The sequence below is a fragment of the Oryctolagus cuniculus genome, chromosome 12 (assembly GCF_051225735.1).
Source record: "Oryctolagus cuniculus isolate XC-2025 breed Fujian yellow rabbit chromosome 12, ASM5122573v1, whole genome shotgun sequence".
NCBI classification, from domain to species: domain Eukaryota; kingdom Metazoa; phylum Chordata; class Mammalia; order Lagomorpha; family Leporidae; genus Oryctolagus; species Oryctolagus cuniculus.
Window position 1 is genome coordinate 101133310 of NC_142878.1, and position 18451 is coordinate 101151760.

General features: G+C 53.4%; 1 protein-coding gene across 9 annotated transcripts in view; it reads left to right on the forward strand.

The window, feature by feature from the left end:
* PDE8A (phosphodiesterase 8A) overlaps nucleotides 1–18451 on the forward strand; it is a 169949-nt gene that overhangs the window by 136888 nt on the left and 14610 nt on the right. For 8 of the 9 annotated variants that reach the window (XM_089310761.1, XM_002721497.6, XM_089310763.1 and 5 more), the window contains 8 exons: nucleotides 5562–5639; nucleotides 11364–11434; nucleotides 11671–11835; nucleotides 13093–13141; nucleotides 13367–13502; nucleotides 14768–14966; nucleotides 16617–16834; nucleotides 18067–18199. In XM_089310761.1, coding sequence (XP_089166887.1) covers nucleotides 5562–5639; nucleotides 11364–11434; nucleotides 11671–11835; nucleotides 13093–13141; nucleotides 13367–13502; nucleotides 14768–14966; nucleotides 16617–16834; nucleotides 18067–18199 — 1049 coding nt within the window. Of the gene's footprint in view, nucleotides 1–5561; nucleotides 5640–11363; nucleotides 11435–11670; nucleotides 11836–13092; nucleotides 13142–13366; nucleotides 13503–14767; nucleotides 14967–15077; nucleotides 16108–16616; nucleotides 16835–18066; nucleotides 18200–18451 lie in introns of those variants that run through there. The other variant, XM_089310766.1, reaches the window with a different exon arrangement.

Sequence of the window (18451 nt, forward strand, 5' to 3'; positions counted from 1 at the left end):
CCAGCTTCATGGGCAACCATGGAGGGCAGGGAGAGCCACACACGACAGGACCAACTCTTAGGCAGGAAAGGAGTTGATTAGAAAGGAATAAGGCAGCTTACAGGTTGGACAACAATGGATAGTTCTGGAAAGGGGGAAGGAACCGGGGGAAGCTGGGCATCTGTGCCCACTGCCCTGTGTGTCCCATAGGAGCTGCGTGGTTGAGGGCCCCTGCTGTCCCCCACTGAGCTCTGAGCACCTCTGGCCCTGCTGAAGCCTAGAGACAGGGTGCCAGTGCCACTCCCCTGGGCAGAATGGCTTCTTCACCCCCTTGCTTTCTTGCCTCACTCACTCCCGAGCAGACTCGTTTGGCTGGGCCTCGTCACCTGGGACTCCACTGCTGCCTGGGTATGGATCAAGAGTCTCCAGTCCCCCTTGTGCGGTGAGAGGCCTCGGAGTTCCCCAGCCGAGGGAAAGGAGGCTCTGGGTCTGGGCGTCCAGGAGCAGTGCTGCCCCAGCCTGTGGCCCAGCCCCTTCCCCGGCCCATGGCTCATTTTCAGGTGATGCTGTCTCACTGAAGACACCAAATGGTGGTGATGACGTCCCGGGCTGTAAACCTTAACCTGTTCCGTGCCAGGCCCTGAGCATGGCTCTAGGTGCAGAAATGAACACGGAATTCACTCTGTGATAGAAGGTGGGACCACTTGTGTGCTCTGTGCTTGCCCTGCGGTGCAGGGGTGCTTCCTACAGTGATGAGGGTTGATTTGCTATCTGCATGAGAAGTAGGGGTCAGCCTGAGGACATGGTGGGAGAAGCCACATGCAAGGGGCAAGGAGACAGGTGGGGCTGGGGCAGGCCAGTGTGGATTCATCGTGCAGCAAGGAAACACCTGGAGACTTATGGGAACAGGGAAGTGAGAAAGGTCAGGCCCTGGGCATCATGGTGATGGCCTGGAAAGCAAGACTGAAGGCAAAGAGACCAGAGAGGGACTGAGTCCAGCAGGACTCGGGGACCTGTGAGGGTAGACAGGTGAGCCTCGAGGGCCACGCCAGCTTTCCAGCTTGGCCACTGGGTAACACAAAAATGTCAGTGCAGGTAAGATCCTGTTCAAGAACAAGGAGAGGGATAGTGAGTCCAGGTGTGAATTTATCACATCTCAAGTGCCTGGAACATTCCAGTGGAGATGCGTAGTGGCATTTGGAGATGTCCCGAACTCTGGGCCCTGGGCCAGCTCTCCTGAGAAAGGAAGTGAGGCAAGAGGAGCAGCTGGAGTGGAAGCTGGCAGCGTGTGGGGTTCGCTCACCGACCCCAGGCCCGGGCCCGGCACAGTGTTGGGCTTTGTGTGTCTCTGCTCCAGAAGCCACATTCGGCAGGGAGCAGATGAAGTCCATGCATCCGATGGTGCCCAGTTCTTTGGAGATGAGTGAAGCAGGGGAGACGTCTCCTGAGGGCATTTAGGCAGCAGTCAAGAAAGGCTGGTTTTGGCCGGCGCCGCGGCTCACTAGGCTAATCCTCTGCCTGTGGCACCGGCACACCAGGTTCTAGTCCCGGTCAGGGTGCCGGATTCTGTCCCGGTTGCTCCTCTTCCAGGCCAGCTCTCTGCTGTGGCCCAGGAGTGCAGTGGAGGATGGCCCGAGTGCTTGGGCCCTGCACCCCATGGGAGACCAGGAGAAGCACCTGGCTCCTGGCTTCAGATCAGCGCAGCGCGCCAGCCGCAGCAGCCATTAGGGGGTGAGCCAACAGAAAAGGAAGACCTTTCTCTCTGTCTCTCTCTCTCACTGTCCACTCTCTGCCCGTCCAAAAAAAAAAAAAATGCTGGTTTAGGAGGTATGGAGGAGGGGCTGGCTCTGTGGAGTGCTGGGTAAAGCTGCCACCTACAGTGCCAGCATCCCATATGGGCGCAGGTTCATGTCCTGCCTGCTCCACTTCCGATCCAGCTCTCTGCTATGGCCTGGGAAAGCAGTTGAACATGGCCCAAGTCCTTGGGCCCCTGCACCTGCGTGGGAGACCTGGAAGAAGCTCCTGGCTCCTGGCTTTGGATTGGCCCAGCTCTGGCCGTTGCAGCCATTTGGGGAGTGAACCAGTGGATGGAAGACTTTTCTCTCTGTGTAACTCTGACTTTCAAGTAAATAAATAAATCTTAAAAAAAAAAAAAAAAGGTATGGAGGGCGCCCAGCCCCAGTAGTTTTGCAGGTCTTTGCGTGGGCGGCCTGGGTCGGATCATTGCTGGAGACGAGCCTGCACCTGGAGGTGGTGCGCTTTCTCAGGAGGAGCGGGGTCGCAGGCTCAGTGCTGCAGCCTGGGGCTGTGACAGCAGGCTGTGCATCTGGCAGTGGGGAGGGGCCCAGGTGCACTCCACAAGGGTGGGCAGTGGCGAGGGCCTGACAGCCTGCTGCAGCCCCAGCAGTGAGTTGGGGGCAGGCCGTGTGAAGCGCCTGGGCCTCCACTTCTCCCATGCAGAGCTGCTCCCTCCAGTCCAAGGTTCGCCTGAGCACTGTGGTGTGCTCCAGTGCCCCCGCTGCTTCGCCAGGGTTCCTTGCACTGGCCCGGCTGGGCTAGCAGTGCTGCTAGGTTTTCTCCCCTGAACAGGTTGGCAGAGTTGGAAGATCCATTTTACAGAACAGGAAACAGCAGAGACACGAGGTCGCAGGGTGTGCTGGGGGCACACCTGGTCATGGAGGCCTGGGTGGTGGTCTCTCTGCTGCCAGGCCCCTCACCGCAGCCGTCTGTGTGGTGAGCACTTGCTCAGTGTGAGGTTCTGGGCTCAGTGCTCCCTCAGGAGCTGGGGATTCACTGGGATGTGCGCCTCACCCCCTCACTCTCCCACCATGCCCCTGTGGATGGCTTCTGAGAGCAAGCAGAGGATTGAGTCTGCACCCGACAAGTGCAGACTTGTGATGCATCACCTGTGGTGTGCTCCAGGGACTCGGGGAGCAGTGATCCCAAGGGGCTGTTGGAGCTGGGGACGGGTGTCTAGATGAGATCAGTGACGGGAGTGCTCAGGGAGATCCGGCCTGTGCAGTCAGTCTGCCTCTGTTCTCTCCACAGCCGCCCTCAGCACGCACCCCACTGCTGCCTGCTCCCCCATCCACGCAGCTGCTGCTCCACTCCACACAGCTGACCTCCCCCTCTTGCCCCTCTTGGCTGCAGCTGCACAACACAGCTCATCCTTTGCCTCTCTGCCCCAACCCCAGAGGGGACTGTGCCACTGCCCCTGCACTCCCCTGTCCTCACGGTTACTCCTGCCACTCTTAATACACCCACCTTGACCATCCCTTCCCCCCTCACATTCTCGATGGCTGCCGTAGGGCCTGGCACGGGTCAAGTGGCCAGGCAGTGTCTGTTCCTGGATGGGAGCAGGGGAAGTCCGAGCCAGGGCTTACCAGGCAGCTGTGTGGGTGTGAATCTCACACAGCTCCGAAAGGAGGAGACCTCGGGCTGACGGAGTGAGGAGAGGGCACGGTGTCCAGGCCGTTCCAGACACAGCACACGCATGGAAGGCAAGCTGTGGCTGGCAGGCTCACGCGGCCTTGAGTGCTCAGACGTTTTTCTCTATCCCTGAGACATTCAGCACTTTGCCCGGGGGAGCTGCAGAGTCAGGGTGGCTGGACGTCACGGTGCTTTGGTCCGTGCACAGGGGTGTGCAGCGGTTGAGTAGAGCTGGCTTATAGTTACTGAACATCTGTTTCATGCTCAGCCCAGCACTGGTCCTGGCCCTCAACTCACTCCCAGTTGGCAAGGAAGACGGTGGCCCAGACTACGGCCAGCACTGCGGCAGGGTTGGACAGGAAGGGAAGGCTTCCCACAGCTTAGGATGTCTCGACTGCATCCAGGCTGGGGCTGCGGGTTACCCAGTGCTGAAGGCACATGGGAGAGGGACATTGCCACCTAGGCACAGAGGTTTGTGAGCTGTCACATCATACATCCTTCACAGGGGCTGACCAGAGGGGTCCAGGTCTCACACAGCTCTGGATGCGGCCCTGCAGGGCTGGGATCTTGTCCTAAAGACTGATGGGCCCCTGCAGTGTCCGAACTGGGAGAGTGATTTGGTCAGGGCTTTGCTTTGGAAGGACCACTTAGCCGCCTGTGGAGGATGGGTGGAGGGAGCGAGGTTGGGGACTGTGGGACCAGTGGGGAGGGTGTTACGACCCAGAGGATAGCACGTGCCTGAGCTATGACAAGGCAGAGCGGGAATGGGCGACGGCGGTGCCGAGAAGGCGGATGGGACCCGTGAGTCAGGCTGAGCAGTGGGCAGGGGAGGACGGGGCGGTTTGTCTCCACCTGTGCAGAAAGGTGGCTGCTGTCTGTGACCTGGGATTCAGGCAGACCTGGGGACACGTGAGTTCATTCTGGATAAGGAGCTGATTGGCAGTGCCGGAGGAGCATCCGAGAAGGGGGATGGGGTGGGTACGGCAGTTAGGTAAGATGTGAGCAGTCAGGTCTGGGGCACAGGAGAGGTCTGGGGTAAGATGGCTGCCCAGGCATCTGCAGCTGTAGGAGGGAGTGGGATCTGGGAGAAGAGCAGAGCCAAGGACAGAACCTTTGGAACCACTGCAGGGGGAGGGGGAGGGGGAGGACCAGGAGGACATCCTGGCAGGTATCAGTCTCCCAGGAGCACAGGCCTGTGAACAGGAGGGTGTGCAAAGAGGGCTTGGTCATGTCCATTGCCACGGTGGAGTCAGGTAGGAACTGCAGCATGGCCTCAAAGTTAGCAGCAGGAGGTGACCTCAGCAGGTGCACTGCCAGTGTGCAGCAAGTGGAGAAGCCCCTCCAGGGTGCAGAGGAGCACTAGCGGCCTGCCCTGGGGGTCCTCTCGGAACAGGGGAGGCACGGGTTCCAAGTGAGGAAACCAAGATGAGGCACAGAGAAGCTGCCTCCAGGGTGGGAAACCTGGGGCTGGAACGTCCACCGCACCACGCGATCAGCTGCAAGTCGCCTCCCCATTTCCTTGTCTGTGAGATGGGACATGAAGTGTGGCAGCCAGCAGGTGCACAGAGGGAACCGTGAGGAAGTTCACCCAGCCACCGCCGGTGACTGGTGTAGGGCTCGGGGGTACACAGGAGTCAGTGGTAGCACCCTGTTTGAGCCCAGGAGGGCAGCAGTGCCCTTCGCAGACAGAGGGGTCGGCAGGAACAAGGTCAGCTGTCCCTGAAGTGCACTCAAATGGTTCCTCCCCTCCACCCCCCACCCCCATTAAAGAGAAGTGTTCCTGGGACGTTTTAGAGCTCATGTTGTGGAGAAGATAAACAAAAGCTTTTTTTCCTTGGGGCAAGGATGTCTGGGGTTCGGAATTTCCCACCCCATTTTACTCACTTAGGTAGGAGAACTCTGCCCTTGTTAGTAGATGCCGTGGCTCTGCGATTGTTGCCTGTAGCCTGCAAAGGCCGGGTTAGTGAGGGCACCATGGGACCTTGGCGACTGGCACCCCGGGACCTGGGTGCAGGCTCTTCTGTGCACTGTTGAGTGTTGTGAAACCTTAAATTGCATTTTAATTCTGAAATTTTTTTTAAATTGAGAACCTTCCCTAATATGTTGCTAGAATCTCTTTGGTGAGGTGATTTATAATCTCACTGTTCCCACAGATACCCAGACAGGCAAGCACAAAGACAGGAGGAAAGGCTCCCTGGACGTCAGAGCTATTGCTTCTCGCACAAGTGAAGGTGAGTGCCCCGGACAAGAAGAAACGTGATCATCTCAACGCGGGCAGAGGAGGCCAGCCCGCTGCAGCTCACCTGCCTGGTCTTTCCAGGCCGGAGAGAGAAGGGCCCTCAGGGCCTGGGGTCCTGTTTCCCCGTTTCCCCTGTTCCCTGCTCCTGCCAGTGGCCTCCATTCTGAGCTTTCCAGTGGGCTGTCCAAGTCTTTTGCCTATTTTTATAATTGCGTTTTTTCTTGTTGATTTGTAGGAATTCTCTTGTTTAATTAAGCTATAGAGAGCTCCCATCTGTTGGTCCACTCCCCCAGATGCTTACAATGGCTGCCAGCTGGGGCTGAAGCCAGAAAAAGTGTCCTGTGTGTGCTGCCACCGATTTTCTGAGCTTTGACAGCACATGTCAGGGTGACTGCTGTAGTGGTAGGAACTGTGCGTTGGCAATTCTTAACGGTCCACTCCATGGGGCGGGGTGCAGTTTCCATGGGAACGCACCTCCTGGGGAGGGGGGGGTTATTTGGGGTGATGGAAGACTCTTATAAAGCAGCTACTCTTTAACCCATGGAGGCCAAGTTTCCAATTCCGTGAATATTTCGAAGATATAATACTTACTTCAGAATTACCATCCGTGGTGTATTTATCGCTCAGTTTAAGTCTTTATAAGTGGCCTATATATAGGACAGTAACCATGGTTAAGTTCTAATTGAAATATATTAGAGATCGTATACGTGCATGAGCTGAGTGACCTAGTGTGTTTAAAATAATCAAAATTATATATAAGGGCCGGCACTGTGGCGGAGCAGGTGCCGGTTTGAGTCCCGGCTGCTCCACTTCCAATCCAGCTCCCTGCTAATGTGCCTGGGAGAGCAGCAGAAGTGGCCCAGCCACCCACATGGGAGACTCAGATAGAGTTCAACCTGGCCCACCCTGAATAGTGTGGTCATTTGAGGAGTGAACCAGCTCTCTCTCTCTCTCTCTCTCTCCTTCTCTCTGCAACTCTGCCTTTCAAAGAAATAAATAAATCTTTAAAAAAAGAACATTGTGTATAGAAAGTGTGGAGGCAAATGTTATTGCTGGCTGTGTATATTTTTGGCCCAGAGGGAATAGGGAAGGATACAGAGCTGGTCATTACGATTGGAAAGTCACAGCTTCGCAAGGCGCTGTCCTGTTTTTGTACAGTACAGCGTTTTTGTGCAAGTCGTTTTTGTTTTTCTGTTTTGAAAGGTAAAGAGACAGATCTTGTTCCCCAATTGCCTGCAACAACTGGGGCTGGACCAGACCAAAACCAGGGGCTGGGAATTCAATGAGTCTCGCACATGGGTGGCAGGGACCCAGTGATCCATCACCTGCTGCCCCGCCCAGGGTGCACATTAGCAGGAAGGTGGAATCAGGGTGGAGCCAGGGCTCTAACCCAGGCACTCAGTGACAGGATATTCATGTCCCAGGTGGTGTCTTCACCACTCACCGAACACCTGTTCCTTCAAGTCCCATTGTGGACGTATGTGTTCAGCTTTTACCTAGAAGTGGAATGGCAAAGCCTCAGGGTAGCTGCAGACTATTCTCCAGCATCCGTTGTACCATATTACTTTCTAGCACTGACCTGAAAATTCCAGCATTTCAAATGTTAGCTATTTTAGTGGTTTTAATTTTAATTTTGCTTAAGACTAATGAGGTTAAGCACCATTTCATGTGCTTATTGGCCACTAGGATAGCCTCTTTTGAAAAAAAAAAAAGATTTATTTATATATTTGAAAATAAGGGTTAACACAGAGAGAAGGAGAGAGAGAGAGAGTTCTTGTATCTGCTGGTTCACTTTCCAGATGGCTGTAATGCCCAGGTCTGGGCCACGCCGAAGCCAGGAGCTTCTTCCAGGTTTCCCACTTAGGTGGCAGGGGCCTGCGTACTTGGGCTGTCTTCCATTCCTTCTCCCAGGCCATTGGCAGGGAGCTGGATTGGAAGTAGAGCAACTGGGTCTTGAAATGGTACCCATACGGGATGCTGGTGTTGTAGGTGGTGGCTTAGCCCACTACACCCTAGTGCCCGCTCCTGGGATATCTTTTGTGAAGTGCTCTCCAAGTCTTATTTGCCCATTTTTGTAATTAGGTTATGCTTTCTTACTGATTTGTGGGAATTCTGTTGATTGAGAGGCAGAGAAAGAGAGACATACAGGGAGAGCTCCCCATCCACGGGTTCAGTCCCCAAATGCTTGAAATCAGCCTCAGTTAGAGCTGAAGCCAGAAGCCAGAAATTCAGTCCAGGTCACCCCTGTGGGTGGCAGAGGATCCAATTCCTTGAGCCACCCCCACTGCCTTCCAGGGTCTGCATGAAAAGAAAAGAGTCAGGAGTGGAGCCAGCTGTGAAGCCCAGTACTGCAGTATGGAGTGTGGGCCTCTTAACCGCGAGGCCAAATGCCCGTCCCTGGAATTCCTTGTGTGTTCTAGATAAGGATCATCTACTGGATACATGAAAGTACTTCAGAAAGCTCATATACAAATGGAATTAAAGATAACTTTATTTTGGTACAAAAAATTGTATAAATCCATGCATTGTTTTTTCATAAGGTACATTTCCATGAGATTTCTGGAAACCCCTTATATACATGGAACTCAATATTTATACCAAAATAAACTTTATGTTCTATGAACTTTTAGAAATAGCCTTGTATGTATTGTATCACAGATATATTTTCTTAGTCTGTGATTTGCTGTTTGCTCTCTTAATTGTGTCTTCTGATGAACAGAGGTGCTGGATTTTCTTTTTTTTTTTTTATTTTTTATTTTATTTTTTATTTTTTTATTTTTGATAGGCAGAGTGGACAGTGAGAGAGAGAGACAGAGAGAGAAAGGTCTTCCTTTGCCGTTGGTTCACCCTCCAATGGCCGCCGCTGCAGCCGGCGCACCGCGCTGATCCGATGGCAGGAGCCAGGAGCCAGGTGCTTTTCCTGGTCTCCCATGGGGTGCAGGGCCCAAGCACCTGGGCCATCCTCCACTGCACTCCCTGGCCACAGCAGAGAGCTGGCCTGGAAGAGGGGCAACCAGGACAGAATCCGGCGCCCCGACCGGGACTAGAACCCGGTGTGCCGGCGCCGCAAGGTGGAGGATTAGCCTAGTGAGCCACGGCGCCGGCTTGGATTTTCTTTTTTAAAAATTTATTTGTTTGAAAGACAAAGTTACAGAAAGAGAGAGAGAGAGATTTTCCATCTTCTGGTTTTTTCCCCAGATAGCCACAGTGACCTGGGCCGGGACCCAATGAAGTTGGGAGCCTGGAGCTCCATCTGGGTCTCCCACGTGGGTGCAGGGACCCAAGCACTTGGGCCGTCTTCCACGGCTTCCCAGGCACATTGAACAAAGAGCTGGATTGGAAGTGGAGCAGCTGGGCATGACTCAGTGCCCACATGGGATGCTGTTGTCGCAGGTGGCGGCTCAACCCACTAATCCTCAACACAGGCCCCTGGGTCTCTAGTGAAGTTCATTTTATCAGTGCTATTACGGCTGGGGCTTTTTGCATCCTGTTTGAGAAATCTGTCTCAGGGCTGGCGTTACAGTGTTGCGGGTAAAGCCACCACCTGCAACACCAACATCCCATGTGGCTACTGGTTCTTGTCCTGTCTGCTCCACTTTGATCCAGCCCACTGCTAACAGCCTGGGGAAAGCAGCAGAAAATGGCTCAAGTGTTTGGGCTTTTGTGCCCACCTCGGAGATCTAGATGGAGTTACTGACTTCAGCCTGGCTCAGCCCTGGCCATTGCAGCCATCTGGGGAATGAACCAGCGGATGGAAGACCTCTCTTTGTCTCTTTCTCTGCAACTCTGACTTTCAAATAAATAAATAAATCGTGTGTGTGTCTGTGTGTGTGTCTGTGTGTTTCTCTATCCCAAAGCCATGAAGATATTCACAGTGATTTATGCTAGAAATTTGTTGATTGATCTTTCACTGTAGGTCTCTAATCCATTTTGAATTATTTATATCTGGTGAGGGTAGACATGATCAGCCACCATATTAGAAAATCACCTTTTGTAGTAGTACTGTTACTGTAAATCAGGAGATTGGACACGTGATGTGTCTGGATTCTGTTCTGTCTCACTTCTCTGTTCACACCCAGTATCACGACCGATTACTGTAGTCCTACAGAGAGTCCAACTGTCTGGTGGGGGCAGCTGTTCTTCAGTGTCTTGGTTATGCAGGTCCTTTGCATTTCCAGGAACACTCAGAATTAGCCCGTTCACACACACACTCACACACACACACACACACACACACACACCCTTACCCTTCCCTCACCCTCCCTCCCGCCTAGACTTAGTACCTGGAATCTGTAGCTCAGTTTGGGTAAAATTATGTCTCCATTGACTTAGGTCTTTGTTTTCTCTCAGCAGTGTCTTGTATTTCATCATAGAAATCTTACAGATAGTTCATCCGATTTATTCTTGGCTAATGATGGTTTTGGGGGCTATTGTAATGGTGTTTTTCATTTGCATTTTCAATTGCTTAATAGTATATAGAAATACAATTTGTTTTTACATATTGACCTTGTACACAGTAGCTTTGATAAACTTATTGACTGTAGGAGTAGATGAGTACATTTGTACATTTCTTTGGGCTTTCTTTTTCTTAGCTTATTGCGCTTATACTGTTTGATATTTATAATTCAGTTATTTGGCAAAATTATGTCTTTATCATATACATGATGTTTTAAAATATATATACATTGTAGAATAGCTAAATAGAGCAAATTAGCAAATGCATCACTTTATTGCCTTATCATTTCTTATGGTGAGAATACTTAAAATCCACTGTCTTACCAGTTTCCCAAATACATTGCTATTAACTGCAGTCACCATGTTACACAGTAGATCTGTATTGTTTGATTTGTTTAAATATTTGCCAGTTATTATATTTTAAAATGAGGACAAATCCTTTTATGATAGTGGTAGACAGTGGCTTTTAATTCTGATTTAATGACCTGCTTGGGTAAAATGGAAAGTTGGCAGCCACATGCTGGTCACCAAAATTAGATTTAAATGTTACTGATTTGAGGCCCCTGAATTGGACAGTGCCTGTCCTTGGGCCTCACTGGTAAAATGAAGCTGACACATGGGTATGGGGACAGCCTGAGCCCTCTGGAGGACTCTGAGGGACTCCTCTGTTCTGTGCATCGTCTGGCTCCTCCCGCCCCAGAGGAACCCCTGTTGCCAGGAACAACAGGCGGTTATCAAACCGCGGTGCCTTCTGGCCACTGCCTGCCTCAGCGAGAGCGTTTGCCTCATCGCAGATTGAGCCTCACATGGAAAGCACCAGTGGGTGCCTTGAAACATGGAGCCAGAAACTCCTGTGTTACAGTGAGCTGCTGTCATTACAGCTGTCCTGCAGGAAACAAAGAGCTTGTGTGGCATTGTCTTCCTGACCATTGTCGCTCCTGGAGAGCAGGAGGCAGAAGAATTGCAAAGCCTTATTGTTAGAGACACAGAAAGGGGCTAGCTGTTTGGCCTTGGCTGGCTGAATTGTTTCCTGTTTTCTCTCTGGCCTGTGACGTCAGACGTTCAGGCCCTGGGGTGTGTGTGTGCATCCTCCACCTCGGAGAGCAGAGGTGGTTACGCCGGAATCCCTGGCTCGCGGGCATGGGGCGGAAGCTCAGCACTCACGGGGTGCTGGTGCTGCGACAGCTGTGGCCTGGGAGGGGGGGAGGCCACAGTGCTCGGCGGCTGCTGCTCCCCAACTTCTGCATCCTTTTCTCCGCAGTGTCCAGCCAGAGACGCCATTCCTCCATGGCCCGCATACATTCCATGACGATCGAGGCGCCCATCACCAAGGTGAAGCGGCTTGGGGCTGGCCTCCCAGGAGCAGCAGGCCCCTGTTTCCCCGGGAAGAAGGAGCAGGGATCCGCAGCACCTGCACTGCTCTCCTCCCTGTGGCTGCCTCCCCGAGAGGATGTGAGGCGGGGACACCAGAACCAGTCTTGAGTTAGCGCAGTGGGCCCAGTTAAGCACTTGCTCGCTTCCTCCCATTGTTTTCAGGGCTGAACTCCAGCGTTTCTCTCCATACGCAGGTGATCAATATTATCAATGCTGCCCAGGAAAGCAGTCCCATGCCTGTGACAGAAGCCTTGGACCGTGTGTTGGAAATCCTGAGAACCACTGAATTATATTCTCCCCAGTTCGGTGCTAAAGATGACGACCCCCATGCCAATGACCTTGTTGGGGGCCTGATGTCTGTAAGTACATGAGTCGGCTCCTAGCTGGGGCCTGGCCCTGTTTCCACAGAGCTTTTGCTGTTTGGAGAGGCAAGCGGGACACTGTGGAGCCTGACCTCCTCCACCCTGGGCTCAGCTGCGCTCTGGCCTAACCACCGGCCACCCGCTGCCCCTCCGAGGGAGACCTCAGCTTGGGACACAGAAGAGAGGGACTGAATTCTTACAGGCTCAGAGCCAGGTCACCCCGTGTTGCTTAGGGTTTCTGTGAGCAGTTTATTTAAGTAAACATTTCTAGGTGTGGTAAAGATGTTTAAAACAAGAATGAAAGAAAACCAGTAAATATTTATCACACGAAATTGCAAAACAGGAAGAGCACCTTTCTCTTTCCTCTGCCCTGTGTGTTTGGAAAGGCTCTGAGAGTGGGCCAGAAATCTCCAAAGCACCCAGATAAATATGGATGATTCCATGGGGAAGACACCTTTAGGGATCTCTCAGTAGAAGGGAGCTTTGCACCACAGACTGTTGAGGGAGGCTGGCCGCCTCCTCCGGCCCCTCTGGGAGAGACTGCTCACGAGGGGGGGACAGTCTTGGGGAGCACAGGTCATTGTGTCACCTGTTATCCTGATCAGGAATAAAACTTACCTCTGTCCCAGTTCTTGCTTTCTGAAGTCGCTTGGTTTCATGCAAATAAGGTTTTAGGCAGCAACCTAGAAGGTGGAGTGGTTCCCAGCAGAGGTGGCTTCTACCTGCCGCGGACAGAGGCACCTCCAGCCCGTCGGTGAGGGGAGAATGATGAGAGCTCTGGGGAGAAGGGCTGGGAGTGAGGCGGTGAGAGTCAGGCTGGGGAAGAGGCGCCGCGCGGCGCCTGGGTGTGACGTGCCGCTCTGGGAGCAGTGGGGTCAGCTGGGGAAATGAGGTCCTTCGAAGGCTCTTGCAAAGGAAGCCTGGTGTGCTCAGTGCAAGGAAGGTGGCAAGGAGTAGCAGGGAAGGGCTGGGGCATGGGAGGTTGTCCACAAGAAGCCAGGGTGGGCCTTGAGTGCAAGAAGGCATGCCAGGCTTTGGGGGCCTCTCTAGTTCACCTCCCTGATGGTACCCCTACCCTGGGGTCGGTACCCCGCAGGGCCAGCCCAGATCTTCAGGCTGCCGTGCTGTGCAGGAAGTGACGGGGTTCACGGCTGGCCACATGGTGGTCGGGGCTGCCCTGCGCCGTCCTCTGCCCAGGGCTGCCGTGGAGGAGAGCAGAGTCATGACTGTTCTTGTTTTCCTTGCTTTCGTCAGGATGGTCTGCGGAGGCTGTCGGGGAATGAGTATGTCCTTTCAACAAAAAGTAAGTTTTTGCTTTTGACTTGTAGATCACTGTAATACTGCAGTGGGACTTAAAGGAAGGAAATGGTTTTCGCAGATAAAGCTTCTCAGATGAGCTTTCTCATCAGCAAGAAGTTTCTTGGTCGTAAAGCCTGAGAGACAAAGCAGACACCCCTCGTGCAGACGTGTGTTCCCCGAGGAGCCGTTCGTGCTGTGAAGCCCCTTAACTTGGCTCTCCAACTTGCAGGCCTCCCGCAGGTTTCAAGCAGTATGCTCACTCCCATCTCCCTGCCCGACATCCCTCCACGGATAGCTCGGGCCATGGAAGACGAGGAAACCTGGGACTTCAACATTTTTGAACTGGAGGCTGCCACCCACAATAGGTGAGTCCCGGGCAGCTCAGCAGATGCAGAGCTGGGAACGAGGCTACCCAAGGAGATGGATTGTGGGCAGAGCTGGCTCCTGGTCAGGGTGGCGGGTGGCCTGAAGTCGCCTGAGGAGTCTGCAGGGCCTCTGGCAGCAGCACATTGGTGGGAGCTATGACACTGAATGAGTGACTCAACTTCCCCAAAGAGCTGAGGGTTTTAATTTTTTTCTGTGAAATAGGATATTTTTCCTGCAGGTGGGAACATAGTGAGTTTGCCAAGAGCCCCACTTAGCACCTAGAGCTGATGTGTGTTTGCTAGCATGTTTGGCAAGGGCTGCCCTTGGATCTTGGCTGCCATGTTGGTGACGGCGTGGGGACACTGTTCGCCTCCCCTGCTGTGACCACAGAGAGTGGGGCTGCGTCTAGTTTCACACCTTGCTGGGGAAGAAGCGCTCAGCAGAGGGAGATCCCGGGGCACACAGGGCAGGGATGTCAGGGAGCTGAGGTCTGCTGGGGCTGCCCTGTGTGCCCTCAGGAGGGGCCAGGCTGAGCGCACTGTCCCTAGGTCAGCCCCTGCTCACGCTCGCATGAGCCAGCCTCCACTCGCATCCCCAGCACCGCCTAGAACACTCCTGTGGCAAATGGATCTTTGAGCACCTGCTTTTCATGCTAGTGATGCTGCAGCAGGTCAGTTCAAGTCCTCTGAACACCGCGAGCGTTGTCTCTGCAGAGCCGTGTGTCTTGACCTTCCAAGGCCCAGGCCAGGTGCTGGATCCAGGCGACTTCTCAAGGAAGGACCCAGTTCAGTGGCCAGCCAGTCACTCTCTCAGGAGAAACCCCCTCCTCCTGTGTCACCCACCTCCATATTGTTGAGACAACTCCATGACATGTGGCAGTGTCTGGCTCACATCTGGCCAATACCACAGGTCCAGCAGGTCTAGCAGAGAGGCTAGGGTTCGAATGGCACCAGTTTAGCCTGGAAAAAGGATTATGGAGGGTGCACAAGCATTACTTCAGCAGTGGAGAGCCCTGAGTAGGGTCTGAGGGCAGAAGCTGTTGTGGGCAGCAGCCGTCCCCCGGGCACCCTGGGCCCCTGAAGGCACGGAGTGCAGAGCTGGGCTTCCCTGCGGCTGGTGGCGTCCACAGAGAGGCTAGCACCACCCCGTCCTCTGCACCCTCTCTGAAGTCTGGCTGGAACTTGCCTGTTGCATCTGAACCTGTGCAGGACTCAAGACACTTTGCCTGTTTCATTGCTAATACTGTGGTTACTTTTCTCTATAGGCCTTTGATTTACCTTGGTCTCAAAACCTTTGCTCGCTTTGGAATCTGTGAATTCTTAAACTGCTCCGAGTCAACACTGAAATCGTGGCTACAAATTATTGAAGCCAATTACCATTCTTCTAACCCCTACCACAATTCTACACATTCGGCCGACGTGCTTCATGCCACTGCCTACTTCCTGTCCAAGGAGAGGATAAAGGTAAGCTGGCGTGTGACCTCATGTTGAGTGAGCAGAGCAGGGGGAGAGGCCTGTCCTTCTGTATGCACTGCTCCTGAGCGTCCCCACATGTGCATGTGCTGGCCCCGGCAGGGCAAGGCCACGGAGAATCGGGCAGGAAGTGCCTTGGAGCTCTGGGGAATTGATAGCCTCATCGGCGACAGCCAGTGCCTGCAGTGCAGGGAAGGCGTTCCTCAGGGGTCTGTCTCAACCTCAGACAAGCACAGCCACGTCACTGTTGGAGAGCGTTGGTGAGGGTCTGAGACCAAGTTTATCATCTTTGCCACAGCCCTGCTCCCACCTGGAGTTGTCTACTTTATCCTGGATTCCATCCTCCAACCGGACGCCCAAGTCAGAAACCTGAGCCCCCCACCCCGCCCAGCATCTGGATATATGTGTGTGTGTGTGTGTGTGTGTGTGTGTGTTTGCACTAAACTAGAACTTAATAACTAACAGTGAAATAAAGAATGTCAGACACTATAAACAAAGTATTTTTTAAAGATTGATTAGCTTTATCCAAATAATGAAAATAGAGATAAACAAGTTTGAAATAGAAAATGATGAAAGAGTACTACACGCATCTGTCCTAATCCTAAAGCTTTTATGGTTTCTCTTGGGGGAAAAAAAAAGTTTAAGTCAAATTGATGCAGGAATCAGAAAACCAGCAGAGGACAATAGCATGGAAGTAATTTTTAAATTATCAATTCATTTCTTCAAAACCTGGCTCCTCACCCAGATGGACAGGCGAGTTCTTTTGACTTTACAAAGGGAATTTTCTTGGCTGGCGCTGCGGCTCACTAGGCTAATCCTCCACCTTGCGGCGCCGGCACCCGGGGTTCTAGTCCTGGTCCGGGCGCCGGATTCTATCCCGGTTGCCCCTCTTCCAGGCCAGCTCTCTGCTGTGGCCAGGGAGTGCAGTGGAGGATGGCCCAAGTGCTTGGGCCCTGCACCCCATGGGAGACCAGGAGAAGCACCTGGCTCCTGGCTTCAATCAGCGTGGTGCGCCAGCTGCAGCGGCCATTGGAGGGTGAACCAACAGTAAAGGAATACCTTTCTCTCTGTCTCTCTCTCTCTCACTGTCCACTCTGCCTGTCCAAAAATTAAATTAAATTAAAAAAAAAAGGAATTTTCTGGGTTATGCAACCCTTTTTAGAGCCTTAAAAAGATGGAAACTTCTAGATCATTTTATCAAGCTCACTGAGCTCTCACATCAGCCTGAGAAGGATGGCACCAGAAGGGGAGAGAGCGAGGCCGATCCCAGTTAGTGTGCCTGACGCGCGTTTAAAAATGATTGTTCTTTCTTACGTAGTGCACGTTAGTGCATGTTGGTCTGAACTGGTCTCTGAAACGGAGGTTATTTGGTGATGGGGTTGGAGAAGGACCTGCCGAGGAGGGGACTCCTGGCTGTTGTATCCTGGTGAGTCCTTACCTTGTGTGATTCTGAGAATCAGATAATTCTCCTAATAACCGTATGCCAAGACAGAGCTTCCTCCGAGTGGCGACAGGGGAAGGACATGGGCTCACATAGTGCGCTTCTCGGGAACGTGAAATATCCCTACAGTGATGATGTGCCAGAGAGGCTTCCTTCCTTCAGTGCCGTACCCCAGTTTTGAAAAGATCTCTTGTTTTCAGGAAACTTTAGACCCAATTGACGAGGTGGCGGCCCTCATCGCGGCCACCATTCACGACGTGGACCACCCTGGGAGAACCAACTCCTTCCTGTGCAACGCCGGGAGTGAGCTGGCCGTGCTGTACAACGACATCGCCGTGCTGGAGAGCCACCACGCGGCCCTGGCCTTCCAGCTGACCCTTGGAGACGACAAGTGCAACATCTTTAAAAACATGGAGCGGTAAGAGCGACGACTCTCCTTACCTCTGCAGCTGGCCCCTCGAGAGGGCGCGTGGTCTGTGCTGTTCCTGGAGTGTCCCCGCGGAGGACGTTTTTATTAATTCTTGTTAACCCCTTAGACACCGCAGGCTCCCGAGCAGTCCCTCCCGAGCCCTCCTCAGCTCCCTAACCCTGGACAACTGCTGACCCCTTCTCTCACTCGGCATAGGATTTCCAAGTTATCCAGTCCCTTGTGTTCCGACATTTCAAGAAGGGAGGCGAAGTGTGACGCTGCCGTCTGCCATCCCTGCTGGGGTATCGCCCTCTCCCCGCCGTGCCCAGCACACCTCTCGCCAACGTGGGCGTTCACACATCGCATCCCTAACCCTCACGCTAACAAAACCTTGTTCCTCTGTAAAACTGTCAGGTTTCTGTTAGACGAGTGTTCTCAAGTGTCTGTTTCATGTCGTTGAGCTCTTTAAAGTCTTGGGTGTCAGAGGTCTCTGGCTCACCACATGCCCATGGGAGACCCGTGGTGCCTGGGACACGGCAGGGACTCGGTAAGCATCAGCTGAGAAAAGTTCTGCTGTGAGAAACACTTCCCGATTTGGATTTTTAAGGAAGATTTTAGATGAGGTTTCCGATTTTACAAAACTGGCTTCGGCCGTGTTCTAGGATTTCGGAGGTGGAGTTAGAGTCGGTTTTATTCACACTGGCTGATAGATATGTCACTCACCTCTGGAGGAACATCCGAGGCGCTGCCGCCTTTGGCTGTCTGCAGGGACAAGCACTGGGAACCGCAGCAGAGGGGGCGAGTGGAGCCCTCACGTCTTCCTCTGTAGCCCCTTCGAGTTTTGAATTCCATGGATCGCCTCTTCCAAAACAAGTCGTCGAAGCTGTTAAGCTAGAAACAGGGAGAAGGCGTCCGGCGGTCCCTGTGGGTTTCTCTGCTAGCAGAAGCTGGCCCTCCGTGGCCTCGGGCACCTCCAGGCAGAGGACGTGCGTAACAGAGAGGCAGCTCTGCGGGTGACGAGAACTGGCTTTGCTCACCCCACAGCGCCCTGTCATATTCTCTCCTAGGAGCCGTATGCCTCGCGCTAGACTGACAACAAGCCAGGCTTCCATCCAGATTCCCTTGCTAACGGTCTAGGCGCTAACCCGTACTTCCCACCTCCCGTGGCAGTAGGCAGTGGTGTTAGCCAGAGGACACACGTCCTGGGTAACCTGCAGCCACGCCTCTGTCCTCTGACGCAGGAATGACTACCGGACGCTGCGCCAGGGTATCATCGACATGGTCCTGGCCACGGAGATGACCAAGCACTTTGAGCACGTCAACAAGTTTGTCAACAGCATCAACAAGCCCTTGGCAGCACTAGAAGAAGACGGGGTAAGGGGAGCCCAGTGCAGAGAGCGCCTGTGCTCGGGCCTGGCAGGGCCACGAGTTGTGCAGACCCGGGTCCCAGGCATCAGAGCGGCGGGAGGGGCCCCTCCAGCCTGCGGAGCCCAGTTTCCATTGGCCAAAAGATTCATTGAAAGTACAACATCTTGGCAGGAAAAGAAGTTAGGACATCCAAATAGATGTGCAGCCTCTGAAGGGAAGGGCAGATGATAGATAAACCCACTGCAGACAGGGCACCAC